Source organism: Filicampus tigris, chromosome 4 (assembly GCF_054856515.1).
Source record: "Filicampus tigris isolate MCC_2025a chromosome 4, RoL_Ftig_1.0, whole genome shotgun sequence".
Lineage (NCBI taxonomy): Eukaryota > Metazoa > Chordata > Actinopteri > Syngnathiformes > Syngnathidae > Filicampus > Filicampus tigris.
Genome location: NC_141220.1, coordinates 29,669,789 through 29,688,437, shown reverse-complemented (window position 1 = coordinate 29,688,437; position 18,649 = coordinate 29,669,789). Strand labels below are relative to the sequence as shown.

Below are 18,649 nucleotides of genomic sequence, written 5' to 3'. Positions count from 1 at the left end.
AAAAAGTAGCACAAATAGTTTTGTATTTTTTTTTAAAGACTCTGATAAAAGATAGGAATCACAATAAATACCGTAAATATTTCAATGACAAACACTTGTAGATTATAAATATCAAAGGAAATTGCTGATATGTTGCAATTCACATCGCAGGGAACACCGCGTGTATATTTGCGTTTCGGTATTCACAAGTCCACCTTATCAGCAGTTTTTGGAGGAACGTATCCTTCTATTCGCAAGGGGGGGGGGTAATCTCTTCTCCCTGTTTTTGTGCTCAGACAAAGCAATATAAGTAACTTTGGCGCCATCCTGCTGTCAGGCAATCACGTTGAGGTGAGTTGAAGAGTTTCATTGAGCCGAAAGCAGTAAAAGTAGAAGCAATAGAAATATTCAACTAATTTATTTACAAGTAAAAGTATAGGACAGACTGAAATGTACTTCAAAAATAATTGTTACTTTCACCTATATAGAGTGGTGGCAAATAATCTCTAGCGCCAATAATTCGTTGCCGTGCACATGAGTTGACTTTCATCTGTATCTGCACATTACTCAAGTATTTATTTTTCTGACGACTTGTTACTTTTACTCTCTACATTTGAAACCAGGTAAGTGTATTTTCCACTCCTCATTTTGTCAAAATTGGCTCGTTTTTTGTCATCTCCACACAACGTAAAAAAGACTAAAAACGGGGACACCAGTGACATGGGGGAACGTAAATAAAATAACTTTGATATATAATAATAAAATTAATTATACAAATAGACTATTAAAAAAAGAATCTACAGCATAATATCAAGCAAATGCTGTTCTTAATGATGCAACCGCGCAGTGTTACTTGAAACAAGCTGACAAAAATGGTTTCTAAAACATATATAAAGTTCAGTAGTAAGGTCTTGAAACTATTTCAAAATGTGCAAAAATAAGGTAAAGCTACCTGTTATTATACTACTAGTCACAACAGTACTCCAGACTCTGTAAACTGTTAATTACACTTGGGTGCCCCCTAGTGGCCGCGAGGCCCTAAGCAGGTGCTTGGTTGGCTTTTGCCCTGGACGGTCTCTGACGATCGTTTCGCAAAACATTTGACAGGATTTGTTGACGTGAATTATGAAGACGCTCGGATTGACGAGGCGCTCCTGAAGGCACCGTGACAGACGCTGAATAAATGATCTTCATTCATGGCTTGGTTAAAATAGGATTTAAATGACAGAGGCACTCTCAAGTGAAAAAATGAAAGCGAAAAAAACCACAAAATTCTATAATGTGACTTGGAAAAAAAAAAGAAAAGAGGAGAAAAGTGACCCTGTCGCTAGTGGTGGTCCTCCTGAAGGCTCCATGGCGGAAATTAAATCAATGAGCTTTGTTTATTGGTTGTAACAAACGTTGATTTCAATCAAGTGATGCGCTATTTTTAGTTCAAATATAGCGAGGGGAAAAAAGGATTCTGCAGAATTAGTTTCTCGAATTGACGAGGATCTGCTGAAGGCACCATGAGGGCCATCAAATCAACGAGCTTTGCTTACCCGATTGTAGCAAAATTAGATTTAAATCAAGCTTTACACCAATTTTATGGGGGAAATGATTGCGTGTGTCGCGTTTGGCGAGGTTCCCCTGAAAGCACCATGACGGCGATCGAACAATGATTAATGTATTGGTGTAGAAAAATTGGATTTAAGTCAAGTAATCTTGTGTATACGCTCGTCAAGGGCCATTGAAGTGCTCAAACGACTTAAAAGTACGACAAGAGTGTAAAATGGATTCTTTTTATGCGAGGTGCTCACATTGACAAGGCTTTCCTGAACGCACCGTGACGGCCAGCGAAGCAATGATGTCAGCTCAGGGGCCGTCGGACCCCCCGAGCCCCCTGTTCGCTCTCTCTCTCTCTCCCCCGACCCCCCTTCTGTCTCTCTCTCACTCTCTTTCTCTCTCTCTCTCTCTCTCTCTCTCTGTCTCTCTCTCTCTCGCTCTCTCTCCTTCCGTGCGTGTCGCTCGCCATGTGTGCCGACTGGCGTCCGTCAGCGGGTAGGCAGCGGAGGCGAAGAGGAGGGGAGGAAAAGTGTGTTTACACAGACGGCAGAGCGCCTGGGGAATCGTCGACGAGAGGAAGTGAGCTGCCGCCGGCTCTGCGTCTGCCTGCTTCGACTTCCTGCTCGGAGAAAGAAAAAGCGCAGGATCCGATTTCAGGCCGAGCACAAGCCGCGTAGCAAGCCAGCCAGCCAGCCAGCGAGCGACCGAGCGAGCGAGCGAGCGAGCATGGAAAAACAAGCCTCCTCTCCGGCGGCGTCGCACTGAAGTGCCTCGGCGAGGAAAAAGGCCACGGAAGTGATCGCAGGTAAACAATTATCCGACACTTTACTTCTTTTCTCCCCTTCGAGTTAGTTGTGCGTTGTTTCTTTCGAAAAGCCAGTGAACGCAACACTTTTTCGATCTGAATAGCAGCTTGTCTTCATTCTTCCTTCCGGTGTGCTTCCGAGCAACAGCCTCGGAAGAAGAAAAAAAATAAATAACAAAAAAACCCTCATTTAGACGTCTTAAACGACAAGCTTTGTTGGTTTTTACGAACCTTTTTGGCGTCTTCGTGCTTAGCGTTTGCCACGTACAAACATTTCAGTTGTTTTTGAAAGTTTTCGATTCATTTGCTGTATAAAAGAGATTAATAGAGACAAAGTAACTAGTAATTACTAGTATCTACTAACTAACTAGCTAGAGAAAATCCAACATCAGTTCTTGTCATTCGTTGTATATAATTATATATATATATATATGCATTCAGTTTGTATTTTTTAACCCTTCATATTCCCTTTTTTTGTTGCTTAATGCGAAGGTTGGAAAATAACCATATCAAATGATTATTGACATATTTTCCCTCTTGCACTGCTACTAGTTCAGTCTTTTTTGTGTCACTTGTTAAATGTAAATGTCATTGTAATTGTTTGCCTTGGTCAGCAGAGGGTATGGCCACTTCTTCAAAATCAAAATTGAAGCGCAGTAAGCCGCGAAACGCCTCTTTCGGTAACTCACAATATGACAGCAAATTGTTCCCTTGTCCCAAAATTGATAAATGATGTCATTGGGTTGAAAAAAAAAAATCGAGTGTTGAGTCTACAAAGAGCCAATTTTACCTCAATTGTAAGATTCAAAGCAGTTAATAACAAGGATTTATACGATGTGGTTTTCAATTGGCTATTGGTGGCTACAATCGAGCCAAAAGGTACAATTTGATGTGAACAAATGGAAATGACAAAACTCTCCAACCTTGAAAAGTGTCATTGCTTATGCCTGAACATAGCGTCAAATGGTTCAAAGGCAAAGGGGAAAAAAAGGTAGCAGTGGGTTAAAACGAGCAAACAAATGAAAGCCAACAACAGCAGCGGCAAAGGGGAGAAGCATCATGACGAAATCACAACGTGGACTTTTTCCACGTCCGTCCGTCCGTCTGAACGAACAGGAAGCGGGCGAGATGCGGTCACGACCGAGTAATGTCTGCAGCACGCCGTCGACTAATCTCATTAAGAGTTTCCGTTGGGCCGACACACTGGGCGGCTTTGTGGGGACGCTCGCGGCGGCCGGCCCGGCACAAGAATGCCCACAAGAGCGGCGGCCGTGACTCACCCGACGCGCCCGAGCGGCCAGCAGGAGAGCCGCTGTTTTCCAATGGCGGCATATCCAAAAACCGGCCATTTGAGGGGGGACAAAAAAACAGAGCGCGGCCAAGTTGCTTTCGTTTGAACAGAAAACTGAATTCGACAAGCAGTACGTATATCGGAGCTGTCAACATTCTCTCGAATAATCATCCGACCGAATCGATCACCAAATGAATCGACAGTGAATTTGATAATCAAGCGACTGTTTAGAGCCCTGGGTTTGCTTAACATTGGATTGATTTCAGCCTGCGGACAGGAATTTCTGTCGCGCTTGGTGAAAGCAGAGCCGTCGCCTCGAAAGACGACATGAGCAAACATCTGCTTTGACTCGGAAAACAATGACTGAATCCCTTTCAAAAAGGTTGCTGACTACATCATCCGTCCGTCCCTCTCATGTGATATTGCTTAATTGTTGTTTACTTGTTTTGTTATCACTAAACAATAGCAAATCAACAGCAAGGATTGCTTCATGCGGCCTTAGGCAAGCTTTCGAGAGCCCGGGCACGTATGCCAAGTTTGAAAAATCTCACGGCGCACAACCAAACAAAATTGTCACAAAATGTCCGTACGCGTGACAATTATATGCCGCACTTGCTTTCGTCGAATCGAAGCTCATTTTTGTCTTCAGTCTGTCAATTGAAGTTGCCGGCCGACGCTGCGTTACGTGTTCGAAATGAATCGTCTTCCGACCAATTGAGTCAAATGTGATCATTCGCAGCACACAACACACTGGTTGGGTTCAGAAACAGGAATCGGCGGCGGATATTGAATACGCTTTAATAGGGATGTTCCGATCGGGGGTTTGATGACATCCATTGCGACCGTCCACGAGTGAGCTCGGCCGATTCCGATCACGTGGATTATCTGCATATTTGCGAAATATGAGCCATTATTATGTCATAATAATAATGAGAATCATTTTTGTTCTTGCCGTACTGAACCTGTGGCTTGACGGCCGATGACCATCTTCTTGCCCCCCCCCCCCCCCCCCCCGACTCTGCCCTCGGCCGGCCCTTTTGTCCTTGCTGACTTTGACAGCTTTGTAGTTTGACGTGGCCCGTCGCGAAGGTAGCGGATGGCGTTTGTCGCCCCCGCTTGCCCCCGCCCCCCCCTCGGCAGACGCTTACTTAGCAGCACTCGCCTGTCAACCATGAGCGGGCGTGACGGGACCACTCGGCCTCTGCGGTGGTCGTGGCTGGCGTATGAAATTGTTCCTGGAAACGACAAACATTCCTTCCGTTTTTTCATTTAGACAAAAGTAGTGCGTTGCTGCCATCTTGTGGTGCCAAGTCAGTATTTGTGTTGAAGTGAGTAGAGGAGTTGCATATCGACAAAAGTAGTGCTTTGCTGCCATTTTGCGACATGTTGTTGTCAAAGAACTGAATTGAGGAGTTGCGTTTGGACAAAGGTAGTGCTTTGCCACCATCCTGTTGCACTTTGGCACCAAATAAGTTTGTTGAAGTGAAGTTTGGAGCTTTCCTTGGGCAGTATTCAAGTTCACGGTTGGCATTAGTGGGATGTTGCACATTTTTAAAAGTGATCATTTTCTGCTTTTTGGGGGGAGGGGGGGGGGCTTTTTACAGTCGAGTGAGCACCCTCAGATTTTCTGTTCCACGTTTTTTGTGTGTTTTTTTTAAGCTAGCCTCTATCCCTTTGAAATGTGTTGTCTTCCAAATAAAATCACGTAAGGTTCCTCGACCTCATCTCACAAAGAAATGCGGTTTGGCAACTCAACGGAGGCTTCCGCGACGTGCGGCCAAAATAAGTTGGCAACGGCGCCCCCCCAAGGAAGTCGTCAAATCAAACCGAACGGCTTTTGAATGGCCTGCCATTTGACGTCCCCAGCAGGACTCCATTTGGTTTGATGAGGACAAGTCACAATATCGGCGATATTCAAATAGTTTCTCATTTTGCTGCACTTTAATTTGATGCCATTTTGATGAAGGAAAACATTTGAGTTCCTCCACAAATTGCGCCGACTGACAATGTGTGCGCGTGCGTTAGCAAGTGCCTCAATATGAGGTGTTGCTCATCTATTTCTTGCTTTGGGGATGCTGCTATTATGGAAAAAAAATACAAAACAACTGCAATATTGTGATGTTTTTTGTTTTAATATCTTCTTTTTTTTTTAACGATATCCCGAGCTTTTAATATATTGCCAAGCTCACCGCAATACCGCGATAATTATCGTATCGTGTAGCGGACCCAGCCAGACAATGGCGAAGCGTCCTCAAGAAAGTTTGATTCTTTATTGAAGCCGTTACAGTCACTCAACAAAACTTCGGTCGTACATTTAAAAACACGAGGTACAACAGAAAGCTAGCGGCGCTAGCGGCGCGAGCTACGACGCAATTCCGATCACCCGAGAGAGGCCACGGCTAGCGCAGCCGCGAGGCACAGAACGAAAACGTCACCCTCCCGCGGAAAAGCAACATCGTGAAAACCAATAATGAAACAAAGCCCAACAGCACAAATACCTCGTTCCCATTCCAGCCCGGATAAAAGTCGTTAGCATCTCGCAGCAGCAACAAACAGTCGCTATTCAAATCAGCCACGCGTCAAATCCGTGACCTCCTTTGACCTTTTCCTAGAAGCCGTTCCGCAAAGCCGAGACATCGCTCGTGGATCGCCACTTCCCGAATTACCGGAAGAGCGCCAAAATAAAAGCACACGGCATCAAAATTGCCACTTAATGGCAAGAACAGGATTTGGGCGGGAGAAAACAAAAAACGATCAACAAACAAACATTTGTGAGTCCGTTACATATCGTGACATGTGGATCTCGAGGAAGAACAAAGAACAGCAGAAGGCGGACCCGGCCGGCTCGGGCGGCGGCCGTCCGTCGGCGACGCGCGGGGGCCAAAGTGTCGCCTTTTTCACGTTATCAGCGTCAGCCCCCAAAGTGGCGCGACGGCCATGCAAGTGGGCAAGGGGAGCCGCGGTCGATTTTACAATACACGAGCGGTATTTTTCAGGACGGAAATGTGAACAACAACAATAAAAGTGTTGTCGTTGTTTTTTTTTGGGGGGGGGGGGGGGGGGGGGGAGAATTTCGTTGGATATTCCCGGCCGGCCCCTTGACTCTGAAATGTTTTGCCGAAATCACATCGTGCCGTTGAAAGTCATCATTTGCACACGCGAGCCCCAAAACAGACAGCTGCACTAATATGAGCTGCTTGCAGAGGATAAAGAATATACGCCGGCGAGTCGTGGCCACGGCTTGTACTTTGGCAGGATGGCTTGGCAAATTGTGAGTCCGGAAGCCAGAGGAGAAAAGGGCCCCGCCCCGCCCCGACTAAGCGTGCGTGCGTGCGTGTTTGTCAGCGATGGACAGCGCCATCACCCTGTGGCAGTTCCTGCTGCAGCTGCTGCTGGACCAGAGCCACAAGCAGCTCATCTGCTGGACGTCCACCGACGGCGAGTTCAAGCTGCTCAAGTCGGAGGAGGTGGCCAAGCTGTGGGGGCTGCGCAAGAACAAGACCAACATGAACTACGACAAGCTCAGCCGCGCCCTGCGATACTACTACGACAAGGTCGGTCGCTCGCTCGCTCGCTCGCGCTAAGACGCTTTTTATGAACAAGCCCCATTTCATTTCAAGGAATCTTTTGCACAGCCCTGCTCAGGATCATCTCGATTCAGCTCAAGTCCGCTCTCACGGTGGAACCTTTTTTTCTTTTCTGGCGGCAGAACATCATCAAGAAGGTGATCGGCCAGAAGTTCGTCTACAAGTTCGTCTCCTTCCCCGAGATCCTCAAGATGGACCCGCAGATGGTGGAGATGGGCTTGGCCGCCGCCGCCGCCGCCAACGGCAGGTTCCCCCCGCGGGAGGCCGACGCGTTGGAGGAGGAGGAGGAGGAGGAGGAGGAGGAGGCGGGCGAGGACGGCGAGGCCGAGCGGCGGCGGAGGGCGGCGCCCGGCCGCAGCGACTACCTGCGCTCGGGCCTCTACTCGTCCTTCAGCGTGGCCTCGCTGCGCCAGCGGCCGCAGCCGCTTCGCCACCAGCCGCGCTCCGTCATCCGCTTCGGCGCCAACGACGCCGCGGCCCAGCGGGACCGGCCGGAGGCCGACTTGTGGCGCCACGGCGCACAGCCCCTCAACCTCTCGTCCGGCCGCAGGGAGCGAGACCTGCGGGCTCCTGCGGAAAAGAGGGCCGGCGGCGCCGGCGGCGCCGGCGGCACCGGCGGCACCGGCGGCACCGGCGGCACCGGCGGCGGCTCCCCCTCCCCCTCCTCCTCCTCCTCCCCGTCGACTTGCGGCGGAAGAGACGGACTCCCGGCCAAAAGCAAAAAGCCCAAAGCGCTGGACATGTCGGCGCCGTCCCCGCTGCTGGCGGCCAGCGACATCGGCTCCATCGCCCTCAACAGTCCGGCGCTGCCGTCCGGATCGCTCACGCCCGCCTTCTTCACGGCGCAGGTGAGTGCAAAGCGCGCCTTCGATCAATGCTGGGAGATGAGCGCGGGCGACAAAATGTCGCGCGTCAAGCCATCGTTCTCATACGGCTGAGAAGAAGAAGAAGAAAAACGACGCTTTTTCTGCGTCCGACAATTATTTGAAGCGCTTCGAGTATTCCAAATGCTCAGAGGTGAGCATTCGCACTGAAAAAAAAGCTTTTGTTGCAATTGGTACCAAAAAAAAAAAACAGAGGAGGCAGGAAAGTAGAAATGCTGTGAGATGAACATTCATTCACTTTGCTGCGCCTGCGATTCAACAAACGCAGAAAGGCCAGAAAGGCCAGAAAGGCCAGCAATCGTTTTCATGCGGGCGAGCGGGCGGCAACAAGATGGGACAAATGCGTCGGCGCAATTCTTTGAATGCGATTCTTTGAATGCTTCAACGTGTCCATGAAGCCCCCAAATGAATGCGAACGCTCCGCAAGCATTCAAACGCTTTGCGCCGATTCGACGGCTCGGGTGACGATGGCCGATTGTTCCGTTCCGATTCCGACGTGCCAATGCGCACGTCCCAAAATATCCCAAAATATCCCAAAATGCAGAGTGCCATTCATTCCAATAGTGCCCGGGTAAAAAAAAAAATGCTTTTTCACCGTCCAATTTGTAAATGGCCCCGAGCCCGCAAAAGAGCCAAAATGCGGGTGGGGCAAGGAAAGGCCGACAAACGGACAATTTGATGCCGGCCACAGAAAATGCTGACGCGTTGGCGCCGTCCATGCTTTCGCGCACCAAAGATCGAAAGAAATCAATTCGATGATTGATTCCTGCGCCGCTGCGGCTCGCCTTGCCCGCGGCGGAGGGCATGGCGGGAGCCGCCCGACAAGCTTGGGGCAAAACAAGACGTGAACGCGGCGGCAAAAATGTGGGCCGGCCCGGCGCAGGCGAGAGGGCCTTAAGTGATGCCAGATGCGCCGATAATTCCGTTAATAATGCCAGTGGGGCTGCAGCACTGGCTCGCTTCTCTGAGGTGACATGGGGGGGGGGGGGCATGGGGGGCATGGGGGGCGTCTCGGAAGACCCAGAGAGAGAAATTGATTTCATATGTTTTCTCTCTAGTTGCCCCCTCCGTCTGCAAACAAGCCGCCCCCCCCCCCCCCCCCCTTGCCTAACGTCACCCGTGTATTCCAGAGGAGAAACCGCAGACTTCCTTCCTGCTCCGCCAGTTTGTTTTTCCAAAAGCTGCTCCGTTTTGCATTTTCAGCATGTTTTGCATTAGGAGCCGTTGCGTGCGTGCGCGGGCGGGCGCACCCCTGCTCCTGTTGACGCCCCCCCCCCCCCTCCCCGGCTCTTTTTTGCAGACTCCCTCCGGTCTGCTGCTGGCTCACAGTCCGCTCTTGTCCGGCATCCACTTTTGGAGCAGCCTGAGCCCCGTGGCCCCCCTCAGCCCCGCCCGGCTGCAGGGCCACGCCTCCTTGTTTCAGGTGAGCCGCCGAAAAGAAAGAAAATACACAATGAATGGAGCTCGAGTCAAGTTTCTCTGCAATTTTGCTGACTTCCCCAAAGCCACTTTTAGCGGCGCCCGTAACTCACCCGCGTATGAGCGCAGCAAGAACAAGTTGATCGGTTTTTGGGCGTCGCCGCCGCCGTGTTTTTTTCCCATCGGATTCGAACGAATGAGCCATCGACGCCGACGTGGATGACGGCAAGGGAAATGCCGCGAAATGAAGATGAGCAAAATGTTGCTTTTTTTTTTTTTTTACTTGGATTTGGATTTGGCCGCGCGTTGGGCAATCGTCCGTCTATTTGATTTGATAATGTCCCGCGAGAAACGCCCACTCCGGAGGGCAACGCAAATCATTCGCCGAAAGGTTGCCGGCTAGCTGCGCCCCTGTCGACGCTCGAAGTCCCAAAGAAAAATCTGCGCAAAAGCTACTGGGGTCCAGTCCAGCAAGTAGGTTGGCGGCCAGGTGGGAGGTGACGCGCGGGCTCATGTTTCACGAGGGCCGCGTCGTCGCTCCGCTTTCCTTCACTGGAAGCCAAAGTCGTATTCCACGCCGCGTCAGCTAGTTCACATTCCGAGCGGGACCGACGCTCGATAGGAAAAACGTGCAAATATTTGAGCAAAAGCAAAAAGCAAAGGGAATTGTATCCGCTCGGTCTTGATCCGACGTGCGGAGCTGCCGTTTTGCGTGTTTGTTTGTCCGATCACATTTGAGCCTCCCCGTCGAGAGAATCTGCCCCGGCCGGGCCTTCGCAATGTAGCGGAAGCTTCCGTGAAAAAGGCCGCCAGCCTTTCTTCCGCTAATCAGATGGCAAACGGCAATAATCGGCTACAGCGGTCTTTGGATTGGCATCGGCGGCCCCAAAGACGTTTGGAGATGTTTTTGTGTCGAGCGAGCGAGCGCACTTGTGCGACTAATCGGACGTAGCGAGCGGCTCCGGCGGGGGGGTGTCCGCTTTGGGCGCTGTAGCGCGGGAGAGGAAATCCTGTCAAGACTTCCTGTCGGAGCCCAGGGGAGCCAAGCGGCCCCGGCGGGGCCAACCGCTTTCCACAGCCCGCCCGTCCTTACTCGTCACACGCAAGCACGTCCGCTACCTGTGGCGGGGGGGGGGGGGGCCGGCGGACGGGGACTTCCGTGAGCCACCCGAGGACGCGGATGAGAGCGAGCGAGCCACGCGGAACATCGCAGCAATGGAACGGCACACAATTGTGCCGCGCACGTCATCGAAAACTCCGTTGCAAAATTGGCATCGTCGTCAAAAACCATTATCGATATGCGACGATCATACCCGAATCTATACATTTGCACCTCTTGTTCTTTTGACGACTCGTGTTATGAAATTTCGTTTGCAACTTACATTATTTTAGTGCCTCATTTGTCTATATGTTTTGCATTGAAGCCTTCTCTTGTTTTGTATCCCAAAAGAAATGATTGTATTTTCAATGAGGATATTTTTGGTCATCACGGAGCCCAGTTACAAGAAACGAAACAAAAGGCCGAGATGCCGATGATGAAAGGAGGAATGTGCGCAAACGGCTACATTAAGAGTCAACGACAATTTTGAATGATTTGGGGTTTTTTCAACTTCCTTCGTCTGTGCGGACGTGCTGCAATAGTCAAACTAAATACATTTCAAATGAACCTCGAGAGCTCATTTATGATATTGGCAAAGACATTTTTGGTATGATTGGAGTCGGTTTTCCAAGCGGAAGAGGTCGTTTGGGTTTTCTTTTTTAAAACTACTTTGGTTTTTCGTCGTAGTTATCGTGCTCGTTTTGGTTCAGTATAACCGCGGTTCTTGTTTTGTTTTTCTTAAAACATCCGTCGCAACCTCGTCTTGAAAAGCACCCGCTTATTTTTACCGCACATCGATTGCAATTCCACGTACAAATGATCAACGTTGTAATCATTTGGTTAGGGCTGTCCCAAACGATTATATTTCTCCCGATGAATCGATCAACTATTCGTCGAACAATTCATTTTTGGACTCATCTAGCGATTATTCTGGAGTTGACGATTGTTCATTCTCAAAAACACTTTTGAACTTTTCCTGAAATTCTTTGTTTATTCAAGTAAAAAAAAAAACAACAACACATAGTCACGGACTATGGGAAGCAGGCCGGGCTTTGTTGCTGTTGTTGTCGTTATTATTTGAAGCGGCGGGAGCGGGACATGGTCCTCAATACGAGCATGCACGGAGGCGGTGAGAACCGAGAGCTTGCCGGAGTAGATACACTGACTAGGCAGTCAACGTACGATTGTTTCCGGAGACAGCAGTAGCAAGCAGCAACACAGTTTGACCGGAGTGAAACGTTAGCCAAGCTGAAACACGTGCAACATTGCGTCATTGGGACTGCAAGCCGCTGCTTTGACAAATGAAACTTAACCGTGCACGTAAGAGCAACTTCAGTCCTATTAGTACTGTAGTGAGATGGACTTACGATCGTCTTGCAGCGGCAGCGGCGGCGGCGGCAGCACCTGCGTGACGCCGCTTCAGGTGAACGTTCGTTCATCGCTAATGCGGCACGTCGCCAACTCCATCGGCTTTACGAAGGCTCCAGACGAGCAACTCGTTTGACGTTTCCTTGAAATGTGTCCGTACTTTGGACTTTCTTGTCTTTAGTCTCCTCTCCTCTACATTTCTGCTGCTCTTTCTTTTCTAATGTGCACTTGTTTACAACTGAAAGTATGCACGTGTTGTCGCATTGACGTCCTCGACACTCGACGGTATGTGCGCGTCGGCGTGTTGCGTCATCGGTGACGTCGACTATGGCGACTAGTCGGGACAGCTCTAAATTGGACATTTACTCCCGAAGAGGCTTTTTTCGGTCCAGGAATTCCGTCAGTTTCCCGCTATTTTGGTCAAATTTGCAATGAATTGTGGGTAATATGCTTGCGGGCCACGGATGCGGGCTCAGCCCAATCGTGCAGAGCGAGGGCGCGAAGGGGGCGGGGCGACAAGAGCACTTTGCAGAATTGGGACACCCAACACACTCCTACCCTCGGCGGGAAGGCGCAAATGAGGGCCACAACGCCGCAAGTGTGGCTATTGGGATTGGGCCTACGTCACCCTGCTGCAACACACCTGATTCGTCACTAAGGTCTGCGGAAGCTGGGTAGGTAGCGATCCTGATCATTTGCATCAGGGTGACATAGACGGCACCCAGCGAGGACGGGACTTGCCCATCCCCGTTTTAGAGCCTCAGGTGGTCCCAAATTAGGCGGGATTTTGCATGCGAGAAAAGCCCCGGAATTGGAACAAACAAGCCAGCGACATCCGCCCCGCCGTATTTATTTCGACTGTACTGTAAGTGCCACGAGATGGTGGCCAAGGACTGCCCTTGTCACAATGAAGCTCCTCAACTGACTTGAACAGTTACTTGGCACCAAGATGCCACCACCGTGTCAGCCAAGTTGCGCGGGCCGGCGCTACTCATTGCAAAGGTGCCAGCCAAGCGGCTCGCGTTGATGCGGCAACACCGAGAGGCTGAAATGTGATTGGACAGAAAGAAATCCGTCAAATCCGACGCCCCGGTAGTAGCGGAAGCCCAACGCTAGCGAGAAACGACTGTTGGCAATAAATGAGTACAATTTCATGGAGCAAATGGAGTTAAGCTTTTAAACGTGCCCAAGCGCTTGTGACGCCCAAAACCTTTTCCAAGACATTTTGGACTTGTGTGTCGCTCGGTGGTGCCGGCGGGGGGGAGGGGGGGAGGAGGGGGGGGGGGGGACAGAGACGAACAGGAAGAAGCACAATGAACAAATAACAGGAAGCCCGAGCTGTGACAATGCGGCCGGCGGTTCCTCACCGGAAGGCGAGCCTTTCACAGAGCTTCCGCTGACACCCCCCCCCCCCCCGCCTCACCCCTCCTCCTAACTGTGGGCCCACCTTTCTCTTCCTCCGCAGTTCCCCAGCCTAATCAACGGACACATGCCTCTGCCCCTGCCAAGCCTGGAAGGAACCCCCTCCTCTTCCTCCTCCTCGTCCCCCAGTGCCCACAAATGCTGATCCCAAGCTGCGCCCCCCCCAAGGGGGACGTCACCCCGTCTTCATTCTGGTTTTGTGACCTCATCTGTGTTCTGTCTTGGTTTTTTGGTTGTTTTTTTTGCACTTGGGTTGCAGTGGTGAAAGCACTCTGTTTAAAAAAAAAAAGAAAAGAAAAGAAAAGCCATATGCTAGCTGCTCAACTCTAGCTAGAAGCTCATTCATAACCTCTCGTCTTCTTTCACGTGGCTTCTTTCTCTTTCTTTGTTTTGTATTGTATGTAACATATGCACTATGCTTCTCAGATAGTACCGGCTGTGCCTTCATTTTTGTGTCCTACCTTCCCAACTTCTCGTGGAAGACAAGATTTTAAAGTGGATGAAAAGCCTTCTTTGAGTACTTGCTTTTTTTTTATACTGGACATGGTATACAGTATATGTATTCTGTATAATTTTGTATTGTGAAGATTAAGAATGTCATCCATTTTCAATAAACTAAGCATTGAATGCTGACTTGTTCTTTTTTTTTGGAAGTAAACCAAACCAAATCATGTTTTGTTTAAACTTTAGCTTTAATTTTCTTTCCTCTTGTCAACTCATGAGAGGGTAATTAATCTGCAATTCAATTGGACATAGCGGTAGAACAAACGATTCCGAAAAGATCGTACAAAACGTTGCGAAATTGACTCCGACGGGGAAAAACGTCCACGTGTGCGCGGGGAGCTGCTTGAGCATCTACTCCACGTTTGGCGCCTTACTAGTCCCGTTTTTTTCGGACTCCTGTTGCAACCTTAAGCAGGAGATCAAAGAGATGCAACCGATGCTCAAATGGCTTTCAAGTGGTCCCTTTGCCCAAATGGCCGTTTCGCATTGCTTTGTAACAGACAAGACGACACAGGTGGGCGGGCTCCCATATTTGCGACGTGCGGAGGCGTGGCTTCCCTTTCTTGGCAGGCCCCGCTCGCGGTCGGCCATACGCCAGCCAGGCCCGAACCTTACCAAGAGCCAATGACTACGTCTTTTTTTGTATGAAAAATGGAGAAAATCTCTACAACAAAAGATTCCAAAGCCTATACACACGGCATGTTCTTCTTAAAGTGACTGAGCCAGTTCCAGTTTGAAACAGTAGTCGGATTTTAGCAGCACGTTCTCTCTTCTTAATAAATATCCAATACAAACGTCTGATGGGCCACGTCGAGGCCAAGCCTTCTTCTGGGACGGGGGCAGGGGGGAGGGGGCGGGGTCGCACTCTGGACAAGCTCCTTGAGTGAAGATGAGGATGGTGATGCTCCACCAAGGTCCAGCAACAACACTCTACAGCTCAAGATAATCTTTCCAAATAATCTTCCAAAAAAAAAAACCACAGGACAGTCCAGAATCTAAAACAGCATGCTTTGTCTTCTGCTCTTCCCGTTACCTGCAAACAACAAAAGCACACGTTAGGGGAACTTCATCCTCGCGTCAATTAAATGTCACTACCATGTGTGGACCGCCACATTTTCCTGTCACACACTGTTGCCACTGCATATATACATATATATATATATATGCGGTTTATATAAAGGTGCAGCTATTTTGTGGATTTTTCTTGCACCGCTAGGGGCGCCCTAACCGGAATTAGAATCAAAACTTGGAAAAAAATCAATAGAAGAAGAATACGCTACTTTTCTTTTTAGCAGATAGAACACGGATGACAAGTTCCAAACGGTTTATCATTTTCAAATCCTCGCCCCTTCATGATGGAAGTTGGTATGATGCACGTTTGGAGTAGAAGGCCATGGATCTTGCTATCCAGGAAGGAAAGCGCGCCGCTTAGCGTCAATGAATCGATGATGAGACGTTGGAGGCGGCAGCGGGCATTCAAATGAAGGCAAATAAATAGTGCTTAATTTCCCTTGGTCGTCTTCCGTTTTAGTCAGCAAAGTTGCCGCCGTGTTAAAAGGAAAAGAATCTGCTCGATACATACACGTACATTTACGCTTCAAAATCGTACATGTAAATGCAGTAAATATCGAATTTTTCAACATCATATATATTGTTTTTTCATCATTTTTTCAAAAATGGAGTGGGTGCGGCCTATATAAAGCTTATAGCTTATAGTCCTGAAAATACGGTCCTTCAAAAATGGCCCAAAACTATAACTAATGAAAACTCGAAAACTAGTATAAGCTTGGACAAGAGAGGAGTAACTGATTTGATATGTTTTGCTTTCCTGGTGCTTTAAATATCAAGTAGGAATGAACTTTGTGAAACGCTACCACGTCATTGGTCGCAAATGATTTGGGGGCTTTCTGGCAGTGCTGCACTTGGATTGTCATCATGCAAAGTCAATTAAACGTGTGGGGAATTTGCGCCCCCTTGCGGATGCATTTCAAGGACGTATGACTTTTTTTTTTTTTTTTCCTTGGGTTTTTTTCCAATTGTTGGGGGTCTCGCTGGTGCGGGAGGCCCAGTTTGAGAAGCGGGGAGGGGAGGACTCCAGCGTCACCTGACTCGGGGAACGAGGAGCTCCGGCAGCCGGGGTCTCTCTGCAGCCGCACCTCCTTCAACGTGAACATGGAGACGTCTGCCAGAGACGCAGCGGGTCAGAGCGGCTGCCTGCGTGCCTGCGTGCCTGCGTGCCTGCGTGCGTGCGTGCGTGCGTGCGTGCGTGCGTGCGTGCGTGCGTTTGGTGTAGTAAGCGTTGCCGCCAAGTCTGCTGCGCTTGGCTGCCATTTTCGGACTCACTTTCTGGCAGCGTGCGCACGCGAGGTCCCAAGCTCCTGAAGTACGGCTGCCTCATGGCGTCGTCCGCGGACATCCTCTTTTTCGACTCGTACTGCGACGCGCAAAAGCAACGGGGGGAGGGGGGCGGCGGGGTCAGGGACGGAGTTCAAGTGCGGCCGGATCGTGCGCAGATGCCCGCAAGATTGCGGCGGGACTCACTTTGAGGAAGGAAAGCAGCAGGTCGACGCCGTCCGTGTCCAACCTGCGGCAGAGAGAGAGAACGAGGTCAGCAAAGTGGAGGTGAGTCACATTGCTTGGCCAGCCGCAGGAAGGAAACACACTCAACTATTCCACAGGATTTCCTGACAGGAAGTCACACACACACACACATCCCTGTAGAGTAAACACAGCCTTGACCCCCCCCCCCCAACATATGCACAGTGAAGCCCCACTAAAATCACGGTACGCCATTGGCGCCGCTGTTACCAGAGATGGCAAATCCAGGTGCGCAAAGTCAAAAGCGTTTGGCTTGAGCCGCCAAAAGAAATGTGAAAATATTGAAAAAATACCGAGCAAAAAATGTGCAAATTTGCAGGCGCCAAACTGTGAACATTGTGCCGAACATAGCTTTGCCTCAATAAAGTCTGTTTAGCTTAATGCTAACAAACGATGCAAAACAGCATTGGCAGGCTAACAAAGGGCTCTGTGTTACGCGACAGGTATTTGAAGGCAAATAGTGGAGCAAATCGGTAGACGGACAGTGTGGCAATACTCGCAAATCGCCGACGTTTCTCCTTTATGAAAAACGACAACTATTGCTGCAGCTTACTGAGCGGAGTTGCGATCCCCGCCATGTCTGTATTTGACTGCCCCCACGTGGCCACCGCAAGCAGCAAACCATGCGGCAAAGAGCATTTGCAATGTCATGATGTCAACGCAACTTGTCCGACGATTGGCGCGCTTGCAAAAGGTCGACCGGGAGCCTGCAAGAACTGAAACGCAGCCGCAATTTGGAAGAAAAGCCACCAGCCCCCACCCCCCGCGCGCCCCAAAAAATGCAAGTGTGCGCGCGCTTGCCTGGGCGCGTGGTTGATGAGCGGCTGCCTCTTGTACTTTGGGAACTTGTGCGACTTGAAGTCGTCCACAGACGAGATTCCGGGCCAGCTGTCCTCGTTGGGAGCGCCTGCGCCCAAACGCACAATGCGTCTACATGTTGCGGTGATGCCATTCATCCAGCAGACCCCCCCCACCCCCCCCCCCAATTCATTTCTCATTGATTTGGTATTCATTTCAGTCATTCAATAATTAGGTAATAGATGTAAATAATCATCATTGCAATGATTCATTTCATGTATATGTATTTATTTGATGAAATAATTCATTCTAGAATTCATGATAAATAACTTCAATGAGATTGAATCATTTTCTTAGAAAAAGGCTCACATTTTACAATTTTGTAACATTCATCAAATATTGGATAATTGTTTTGAACAATCAAATTATGAGCAAAATAACAGATGTAGGTATACTTTCATCAATTTTGTACGACTCCTTGTATAACTGCTGGCTTATTACTCATAGTTTGAAAACATTATTTAAAAAGATTTAACCAGCAAACACATTTGATAGTTTTGATTCCTTTTTATTCATTCAATGATTGGTTAAAGAGTTTTGCACACAATGAAATACTAAAGTATTGGCAAAAGCACGTTTTTTTTCTCCTAAACAATTGGCTATGATAATTAAATGATAAATTTCAAACATTATTTTATTGATAATGAGCTCATGTGTTTGACTGATGATTATGACTAACAATTCATTTCATTTTTCTTTTTCATTCATCTCATTAGTTTATGATTTGTTGCTAGTAAAAATCCAAAAGTCAAGGTAAAATAAAGCAAGTACGTAACTCGAAACGCTTTGGACATGCCGGCTGCGGCGTGAGAAAGCGTCCACTAGGGGGCGGCAAGCGCTCTCTCTCGCTCTCTCGCTCTCTCTCTCGCTCTCTCGCTCTCTCGCTCTCTCTCTCTCTCTCTCTCTCTCTCTCTCTCTCTCTCTCTCTCTCTCTCTCTCTCTCTCTCTCTCTCTCTCTCTCTCTCTCTCTCTCTCTCTCTCTCTCTCCTCTCTCTCTCTCTCGCTCTCTCGCTCGCTCTCTCGCTCTCTTCTCGCTCTCTCGCTCTCTCGCTCTCTCTCTCTCTCTCTCTCTCTCTCTCTCTCTCTCGCTCTCTTCGCTCGCTCGCTCACCCAGCAGCCTGAAGATGAGGTGCAGCTCGTCGTCCACGGTGGAGCCCGGAAACAGCGGCCTGCCCGCGGCCATCTCGTAGAAGATGCAGCCCACGCCCCTGACACACCAACAGGGTGACGTGACGTCAGCACATGCGCGCGCTTCTACACTGGATTCCCCCATCTTGTCAAGCTTTCTCA

General features: G+C 49.3%; 2 protein-coding genes across 12 annotated transcripts in view; one reads left to right on the top strand and one right to left on the bottom strand.

Moving 5' to 3' along the window:
* Positions 1–322: 322 nt before the first annotated feature.
* Positions 323–14,032, top strand: LOC147149409 (ETS domain-containing protein Elk-3-like). 2 transcript variants are annotated; one of them, XM_086027527.1, is made up of 5 exons: positions 327–2,329; positions 6,966–7,174; positions 7,330–8,055; positions 9,392–9,514; positions 13,443–14,032. In XM_086027527.1, the coding sequence occupies exons 2-5, from the start codon at positions 6,968–6,970 to the stop codon at positions 13,542–13,544; spliced, it is 1,158 nt and encodes a 385-aa protein (XP_085883653.1). In that variant the 5' UTR covers positions 327–2,329; positions 6,966–6,967; the 3' UTR covers positions 13,545–14,032. The 2 variants fall into 2 exon arrangements, with proteins under 2 accessions (XP_085883654.1, XP_085883653.1); XM_086027528.1 differs by lacking the exon at positions 9,392–9,514 and having other exon boundaries at positions 323–2,329.
* The window catches only part of LOC147149408 (cyclin-dependent kinase 17-like), a 24,256-nt gene continuing 19,046 nt past the window's right edge, over positions 13,440–18,649 (bottom strand). For 8 of the 10 annotated variants that reach the window (XM_086027521.1, XM_086027525.1, XM_086027520.1 and 5 more), the window contains 6 exons: positions 18,470–18,567; positions 17,303–17,408; positions 16,445–16,487; positions 16,247–16,337; positions 16,008–16,085; positions 13,440–14,936 (listed from right to left, as the gene is read on the bottom strand). In XM_086027521.1, coding sequence (XP_085883647.1) covers positions 14,899–14,936; positions 16,008–16,085; positions 16,247–16,337; positions 16,445–16,487; positions 17,303–17,408; positions 18,470–18,567 — 454 coding nt within the window. In that variant the 3' untranslated portion in view covers positions 13,440–14,898. Of the gene's footprint in view, positions 14,937–16,007; positions 16,086–16,246; positions 16,338–16,444; positions 16,488–17,302; positions 17,409–18,469 lie in introns of those variants that run through there. The other 2 variants (XM_086027519.1, XM_086027523.1) reach the window with 2 other exon arrangements.

What these genes read in the sequence shown, in the direction of transcription:
- LOC147149409 (XM_086027527.1), top strand. Translation starts at nt 6,968, where the DNA reads ATGGACAGCGCCATCACCCTGTGGCAGTTCCTGCTGCAGCTGCTGCTG. An exon ending in CCGCCTTCTTCACGGCGCAG is followed by an intron (nt 8,056 to 9,391) that starts GTGAGTGCAAAG and finishes TCTTTTTTGCAG; the next exon opens with ACTCCCTCCGGTCTGCTGCT. An exon ending in GCCACGCCTCCTTGTTTCAG is followed by an intron (nt 9,515 to 13,442) that starts GTGAGCCGCCGA and finishes CTTCCTCCGCAG; the next exon opens with TTCCCCAGCCTAATCAACGG.